At 28.1% G+C, this 9459-nt stretch overlaps 1 protein-coding gene across 1 annotated transcript; it reads left to right on the top strand.

The window, feature by feature from the left end:
• The first annotated feature begins 425 nt into the window (after positions 1-425).
• LOC111615149 (TOG array regulator of axonemal microtubules protein 1-like) lies at positions 426-9014 on the top strand. The gene is made up of 4 exons (XM_023356549.1): positions 426-592; positions 5458-5616; positions 6201-6327; positions 8513-9014. The coding sequence occupies exons 1-4, from the start codon at positions 525-527 to the stop codon at positions 8603-8605; spliced, it is 447 nt and encodes a 148-aa protein (XP_023212317.1). The 5' UTR covers positions 426-524; the 3' UTR covers positions 8606-9014.
• The last annotated feature ends 445 nt before the right edge of the window (positions 9015-9459 follow it).

A 9459-nucleotide genomic window follows, 5' to 3' on the forward strand; every position in this document is an offset into this window, starting at 1 on the left:
AGCATTTTGATTTTTTGGTAATAAAAAAGCAAAATATGCCTAAAATGATGCTTTCGATCTTCCATATTTGATGGGACACAAAAAATAAACAATTGCACAGAATCAAACAAAACTTTTTACAAATAAGCCTTAAAATGCTAGCTGTCAAAATATATAATGATAATACGGTTTAGAATGAAAATGGCAGGAAAAATACGACTAATCTGTCTAGTGGTAAAAAAACAAACTTACTTTCCGAACAATCTAATAGTTTTAGAACAACTTGTTTATAATAGTAATCATATTATTTGAGAAATTACAAAGTTATTTGTTTCTATTTTATATTAATATTTTGAGGATTATTAAGTTTAAAATATAGTAGTATATAAGTAGTTTTAAGCATATCATAAATTTAAATTACAATTCTTTTCCATTTTATTAAATTTTTTGTTATTTCATAATAGGATTTAGAAGTTATTGTACAGACATTACTTCATAAAACAGGCGAAAGTGTTGGTTTCATTAGAGATGATATTGAAAAGGCAATGAATAATATGATTGAAGAAGTTTCATCAAATAAAGCTATTTTAGCTGTCATTTTAGGAGGTGGTAGGTAAGTTTATATTTAAATATACATACAAATTTAAGTAGCATATGAAATTATAGTTATGATTATGTAAAACAATTATATTAATTCTTTGACCTAATATTTAAACTTTTTATGTTTTATCATTCTTATAATATGTAATAATTTCCTAATGTATTTTGACAATACAATTGTGAATAAACTTCAACATTTTCATTATTAAATAGAAAAAATGATCTGCAATCGTAGATTGAAGAAATTAAATTGTGATAAAATGTAAATATTTGCATCATCAGGTATAGACAGGGCTGAATTTACAGTGATTGAGGTCCATACCTTACCAAATTAGATTTTTAAAAATAAATTTTAAATTGAAATGAAAAATTTGTAATTAAAAAAAATTATGTTTTTAACTAAGCAAGTTTCGTTTAAACAATATTGGAAATTTTTAAATTTATTTTCTTGATTTTTGATATGCAAAATCACTAATATTATCATCAAATGACAAACTTCAAAGTTTATTTATTTATTTATGCACAAAATAGTTAAATCTGAAAGCTTTTCTTGTTGCATTATAGAACTTAATTCATTGTTAAGTCTTTTTACTTGTGAACAGGATTGATCTCTTGAACAGTTTGTTTGTATTAGACTTAGGGTCACTTAGGACCCCAAAAATCTTGAGGCCCTAATCTATAGCTTAGTTAGCTATACAGTAGATATTAATAAATCCAGTCCTAGTTATAGACAAAATTTTGTTTATTAAAAAACATAACTGGTGTTTCTGTGTCCATTATATTTCTGTTAAAGTAAAAATAAATGATTTTATTCCTGAATCCAAGTGCATTTGATACAAGTATTATAGATAGAAATATACCATTACAATAATCATTGTCCAGAAATTCTCCTTTCAAAATTGCAATTCACTGTAGTAATTATTTAGATCTTTGTTTTATCATTATGAAAAATAAATTAGTTTTAAAATTATAACTAACATAAAAATAATTTTTAAATTCTTGTATTTGATCTTCTAATTTAGGAATTACTATGGAAGTAAATATTACAAAATTTTGCTATATTCATTTTTTCATACTTTTCTATCAGATGTGATTGTATCTGAATCATATCAGTTGCTGATTGGAGCTGTCATCTATCAAATTTTTCTTTCAGTTCAGGAAAGAGAAAAACCTTTAGGGACAGGGGACTAAGAAGATTGGGGAAAGCACTGTTATGTAGTTCTTGATCAGATATTTGATGTTCAAGAACAACCAAGGAGTAGGGTCATTATGATGATAAACAAATATCTAACAAGGACACAACAGTGCTTTCCCCAACAACCTTAGGCTACGGTTACTGTGGATGCGAATTCTGACGAAATCTTGTTCTGATGAGTGCATCTGAAATCCTCGTCAGAACAAGGTGGGTACGCTGTATGCATTTTCTGATAGTCGGTATGTTTGTTTCTGCCTCCCAGCAAAATGGACAAACTTGATGAGTTTTATTTTCTTGAAAGTTCGTTGATTAAGTTATTGTTGATAGGTGGTGGGAAAACAGAGCATGTTAACCACTTATTTTCCACAAAGACGATAAGGGAGAGTTCCAAATGTTATATCAAGATTTGTGGGACAACCCGCAAAAGTTTTTCGAGTATTTCAGAATGAGAGATATCTCTGCCAAGAAATATCTCTGTTGTGATAGTTTTTGTCTTTCATGTCCCACAAACACCTATTCTCAAACACAAGACTAATCAATGTATCAATATTCATGTTGAAAAACCAAAACACTCAAAATTCGACGTCAGAACGCACGAAAAAATCAAACTTGTTTGAACACACAAATGGTTCTGACTACATCGTGCGTGTTCTGACATGCCCTTCGCTGCCAAAGTAAACACTCTCATTGGAAAACAGGTATTTGTTTGTTCACAGTTTTGAAACACATCCTATTTTGCTTATAGCAATATATAGTGCTGATTTTGACTCATCTATAAGAATATATGTATGGTAAATTCTTTTCTATTTACTATAGAATCTGCTTATTATTATCATAATTTATAGAATCAAGTTTTGGGTCATTCTAATTTGATTAAACATCTAATTTATCTAATGTTGATAATACGGCTGCAATTTTCAAATTGAAGACCTATACATTCCCACTGTCACCTGTCTATTTGACTGTCTGTCCTTCGTTTATCTCAAGAACAGAGTTAGATAGATGAAAATTGAGACAAGATATGGAAAGCTTATAGGCTGGAGGTTCCAAGTAACTATATAGAAACTTCTGGTCTGGACTAGAAGTCATGATTTCAATTCAAAATTTTCTTGAGAACAGAGTTAGATAGATGACTGGCATGACTCAGTTGTTATTATGAGAAGTTTGATGTACAGGGGCAAGAAACTACTAAAATTGAGACCAGATACGGAAAGCTTAAGGGCCAAAGACCCTGATTAACTACATACAAACTTCTGGTCCAGACCAGAAGTTCATATATTTAAAACAAAATTGTCCAGACTAGAAGTCTCGTGATTTTCTTTTTAAATTAAAAGATTATTAAAAATTGCAGCCCAACATTGTGATACTGTCATAATGTTCTAATAATAATTGCTTGTTAGATAATTAAATACAGATTATTAGATGATTAAAATACACTCATAAAGCTTTGCTTATTAGTTATTGTTTTTAGATAACTTAAAAATATCTTTTTATAAGTCTCAGCATTAGGGTGGTCCATGCTTAAATAGCGAAAAAAAATTTTCAAGTGGAAGTCACGCCACCCCTTGTTTTGTTACACCTACCATTCCTATTATGTGTTGAAAATTTCACCCCCTTATCTTATATACAAGGGGGTGCTCGTCAACTTTGAAATATCTGAATTTTATGAAAAAATTCTTAAAAAGAACTAGTCGAGATATTAAGTAAAAAATGTAAACTATGTATCAAAAGTTTTTTTTATTCAAATATAGTATTTAAACACACACAAAATGTTATAAACAAAGCAATACTTAAAATAATATTACAGTTCTTTTTTCTCAACCTAAAACTAAGTTCATTAGCACTTTTTTGGATATTTCAGTAGAAACGATCTTTCTGTTCTGTTCAACAACATGAAGTAAAAATTGTTTTTCTTTCTCATTCTTAGTGAGTATCGTATTGTAATCTTCAAATAGTTTTACACCCCTCTCCGCAGTGTCGTTAACCACACACAACTTTCTTATGCGACTTTTGCCTTGAAGGTAATCAACATTGTCACCCCAAGTCTCAGGAGGTAATTGCAAGAAAGAGTCCTTGATGGTAAAGCAACCACAAAATCATCTTCTTGCTTACCTTTTAAAGTGCTATCAGCACTAGAAGTGCTACTGAAGCTGAAATCAAGTTCTAGTTTTTAACTTAACACTACTGAAGTTGAAGCATTACTTTTAGCATCCTTTTCTCTTAATTCTTCAGCTCTTTGTTTTCATTTTAGAGAACGTTCTTTGGTCTTTTCCAGCTTCTTGTCAATTGATGTCTTAAGCTCATCTCTTTGATCAATGAGAAACTCTCTGTCTTCTGCAATTTTGATTAAGTTCATGGCATGTAAATGGGCAATATCAAAAAGTTTGTCTAGCTCTTCTGTAAACAAATGCTCTCTATTTTTCTGCACTTCCGAATCTCATTTTATTTTTCTTTGAAAGCAGCTATTTCTTATGAATTTTTATAAGTTTTTCAACGCAGTGATTTGATTGTCTGGTTGGAATGCCAGATTTTCTCCACACCTCTATGACTTATTGAATGAGCATATGCGCAGAATCTTTCACATTTTTTGATTCATTTAATGTGTGGTGTTAACAAAGTAGAACTTGCTGAAGAGTTGGAAGTTGGTTAATCCTTACCAATGACTCAAGATCCCGACATCCAAGTAGAAAAATGTCGTCTTTTTTCGAGTCGATGGACTTTTTTTAATGCACTGATTCACTCACAATCTAGTAAATAAGTACCAAAGTTTTTTACATTCGTCTATAAAACTTTTTAACAGTTGTATTTAAAAGTAGATTTGATTAATTTAACACACGAAACTGACCTGTAACAAAAAATCAAGATCAAGCATTTTTCACAAAAATTTCAAAAACAGCACTCGATTGAGCACCCTCTTCTGCTAAAGCTAGCCAACTGAAATTATACAATGTTATTGCTATGGATACATGTTACAAATTTATGGGGTGGCCAAACTGAAAAATGGACCACCCTACTCAGCATATAGCTGATAAAAATAATGATTATTGGTCTTACTGAGTACTTTAAATGTTTTAATTGTTTTCTTGTAGTTCAGTAGTTTAAGTTACTGCATTTTTTATTACAGTTAAATGCTAGCTGTTAAAGATGATAGTGTTTTTACACTACCATCATTCATTCATCCAGCATTGTTTACTTGCTTGCAGTTATATGCTAGCTGTTAAAGATGGTAGTGTTTTTACACTATCATCTTTAACAGCTAGCATATAACTGCAAGCAAGTAAACAATGCTGGATGAATGAATTACTATTAATTAGCAATAATAATTCTATAACTTGAAGAATTATTAATTATATTTTTCATTGTTTTAGCCTGTTCTTTTAATGTCAGAGTCAATAAACTAGAATTTAATGGAAATATTACTATAATTGTAGTTTTATTTACTTATGATCATCTCTTAGGGACTTGCTTATACTGTTTACAATAAACAGATTCTATTGTATTAATGAATGCATTTATTCTATTATAGCTGTAGAACTCTGCAGTCAAAACATTCATATTATTTAAGATCACTTAAACGTTCAAGTAATATTATCAACTGATATTTTTTAGGATTATTTCTATAATAGATAAAACATTTAAATAAATTTTACAAAAGAAATATTTTAAAACTTTTTAATTTGCAGTCATCGTAATGGTGCTGTTCGAAAGACAACTGCTCAAGTTACAGCAACTCTGGTTGAACGTATTGGAGCTGCAAAATGTTTAGTTGGACAAAAAGAAATTACTGAACGTCTTTTGCCTGTGGCAGCACAATTTTTAATGGATGGTGTTCCTCTGACAAGGTATAATTAATAACATGTTAATTTAATTAAAAAGTTACAGTGAAAACTCAGTTATCTGAAGCACAATTATTTGAAATTGTTTTAAAATAAAGAACTAAAACATGTAGCATTTTACAGTACATATGATAGAGTGTATTATATATATATATATACACAAACTCATTATGTAACAGGAATATCAACTGAATAAAGTGGATAAACGCCAAGTGTTTTAATAATAACACAGTCTTGTGTTCAATAGTAAATAAATACAAAAACACGGTTTCAAAAAACGAATGTAACAGGAAATTACTACATCATTTGTAAATTGTTATGCAATAATATGTATATATAACATTACTTTAGATTTTGAGTAAATTAATTTACTTTCAAATATGGTAATTACATTATAATATTTACAGTTCATGAAATTTTATATGCGCAATGTTTGAGGTACTCAAAAACACAAATACAAATCACTTTTGCATTATACATAAGACTGGTCCCATCAAGTTTCCACTGTAACTATAAATATTGAAATTAACTTATTTTCACTGTTGTTCAGATGTTATGCAACTGACTTAATTTTTATTTGATTCTGTTAGGTATCATGGTAGGAGAATATTTCAAATACTGTTACCTCATCCGTCCTTTGATAAAATGTTAACTAAATATGTTCATCAAACAACAGTTCGAAATATAAGAGGAATTCTGGAAACAATTAGAAAAAAGGTATTGTAAAGTTTTAAATTAATATAATTGGTCACATATCAAATTAGAACAATTTTTATTTTTTATTTCTATTTAGAATGATTCCAATTGTTTACAAAAACAAAAATTCCCAAATTTTGAATCAGTAGAGTTGAAAGAACATTTATTTTAGGATATAATATATACTTTTTGTTTTATAAAAATCGGAACCAAAAACAAAATTACGGAAATGCATCTTCAAAACTAGATGTAATAGCAAAGGAAATGTGAACAGAACTGAAACAAAATTGCATGTTAGAAATGCAAAAATAACACAGTTGTATTGAATAGATGATAAATGTCTTAGATTACTTGTCTGCAGATACATCAGTTTACTTTTCTTATACTGTATATAGAATGACAGACTTAAGGAGTTCTGATATTTTTAGATATTATTAAGATGCTGTTCATTATTTATCATAGTTATATGCTTCATTATTCATCATAAAACACGATGTATAAAATGTAGTAAATTAAATTACCCTCCTGTTTAATATATTGATCCATTATTTTTGAAATTTTTTAACTCTCTCTGCTCTGCAAGCACTAAGAATGTCATTTAACATCACCATTCTAGATTCATCCAGGTCTGTAGTGGCATCATTGAGTAAAAAAAGAGGGGATTTGCCTATCCAGACCAACCTTTCGTGAAATTCCTGAAGATATTGCCCAGGCTTATCTATTTGATACTCTCATTGACCCATCTTTACTGTATCAGCCATCAGGTTACCATTGAAAACATAATAAATTCCTCCATAATAATAGCCTCCTATCTTTATTAAATTTTTCTTTAATAATTTAACATTACTCTGCTAGCATTACTTGACTGAACAGTGTGTTGCTGAAACAGCACTGTTGTTTCAGCAACACACAAAAATAGTCACTTATACAGGGTGGTTCATTTTAATTAATATACTGGAATAACTTAAAAATACATATCCTATAAAAATTTCATTGAACAGAAAATGTTAGACTTCAAGGAGACCACAAAATGCTCTGTCAGTTTTATCATAGATGGTGCTAAAATCATGAAGACAGGGTCAACTTCAGTTTCTTATATGACATTTTTATTTTATTGCATACAGTAATCTCTCCATTTATGTGAGTAATTGGTTCAACAAAACAGTATCTAAATGGGCCCATGAAAAGCTGTTTAAAATAGGGATTTGTTTCATATTCTCAAATTCAGTATTTTACTCTTACTGTGATAGAATAGTTTTAACTAAATTTTTTTAATATACATCTTTATAAAAGGTTATTGATAATGAAAAAACCCACTCTTGTTGAAGTAACTATCATTTATTGCCATAAAGTTGATTATTTAAACTTTAAACATTTTTCAACTGCTTTAAAATGATTCACATAAATCGAGGATTACTCTATTATGATTCTATAGCAAACTTTTATCTGAGACATTTTTTCCAAAAGATACATAAACATATCAAAAGTTATGAACATTTGAATTTTTACACAACCACTATACCACTGTGTTCATGGTATGGTAGCCGTGTAATACCACCATTTTGTGGCTCCCTTAAGTCTGGCATCTTTGGTTTAGTGAATTTTTTGTAGGATGTGTATTTTTTGAGTTATTCCAGTGAATTGATTAAAAATAAACTGTCCTATATATGCTTACTTCCTGTGAGTATGTAAGCAATGCTTGAAGAGTACCTATTTCTTTAATTTATTAATTTTTAATTAAAATATTTATTTTAATAAAATATAAAATTCATCTGGATACGAGTCCAAGTTTACTTGCCATGTCTAATCACCAGGAACAACTATTTCCATTGCAGAGACAACCTTTCTTTAGAGGCTAAACCTTTCATCTCGTATCCAGATGAATTTTATATTTTATTAAAATGTAATTCTGCCAGCCCATTTCTACAAATAAAATATTTATCACAAAATTTAAAACAGCTCAAAATTCTATTTAAACATTTGAAAAGTAAGTTCTAACTGACAGAAACAGATTAAAAGGATGATAATTCTGAAGATTTGTTAATAAAAATATCATTGGTATCATTATTAAATCTGATAAAAACATATTTTTATACAGTTATGCATAGGAAAACTTGATCAGCTTTTAGATTTAACCAAATTATTTTTTCATTGCTTAATTATATGATGATTTAATATGTTAAAGTATATTGAAAATATTTTTTAGGGAATTGGAGAAATGCCAAGAGAAAGAATATCTGCTAAAGTCCACAAAAACAATTCATCAAGAAGTGCAATACCAAGTAGAACAGTGCCATAATATAGTGTCATAATTGTTTTTGTAGTAACTGCTAAGTCAATATTGCAAAAATTTCCTCCAAAGAAAAAAAAACAAAAAAAAAAAAATTATATAGAATCTAATTTTAAAACATTTGTTGACATTTGCAATATATTTTGTATGTAAAACATGCAGTACCACATACTATGGGACAAATATATGGACAACAAATAATGTACAGTTTTAATACATAAAAATGTTTGCTAGTTACATTATATAATATATACGTATACAAGAGTTAAAATATTTAAACTTGTAAATTATAGTTTGAGAATTTTCAGCATGCTTTTCCTATATTAAACATAAATGTTTTTGTTGTTTTAATAGAGATTAGAATTAAAATGTAAATAATTGAATTTTGTAAAAGTATGAAATAATTTGTTTTGCAAGCTGTGATATCAAATCTGATTATTATATATTTATAATACCGGTGATAATAATACTACTACTAATAATAATAATATATTAATGCTGTTGGCATCAAATAATTTTATGATATTTCTACACCTGGTTGTAAAAAAAATTATTATACTTTTAAGGTATAAAAAAAAAATCTGATTGTGCTTCTTGTTTTATGTGAATGTTAAGAGTAGTTGTTTGTGGATGTTAATTTATTAAATTATATTAATTTTAATTCTTAGAAAATTCAAGTGTAATTTGTTAAGTTATAAAATATATAATTATATATTATAAAATATGTGGATTATTATTATTTGGATTCTGACACGAAAAAGGTAACAAATCTATGAGATAAAATTATCAAAAAAAATTCGTTTTTTATCTTTTAATAAAACACAAAAAATTATTTTAATTTAATCTTTTAGATCATTTTAATA

The sequence above is a fragment of the Centruroides sculpturatus genome, unplaced genomic scaffold (assembly GCF_000671375.1).
Source record: "Centruroides sculpturatus isolate CEXI.00-Female unplaced genomic scaffold, Cexi_2.0 scaffold2354, whole genome shotgun sequence".
Lineage (NCBI taxonomy): Eukaryota > Metazoa > Arthropoda > Arachnida > Scorpiones > Buthidae > Centruroides > Centruroides sculpturatus.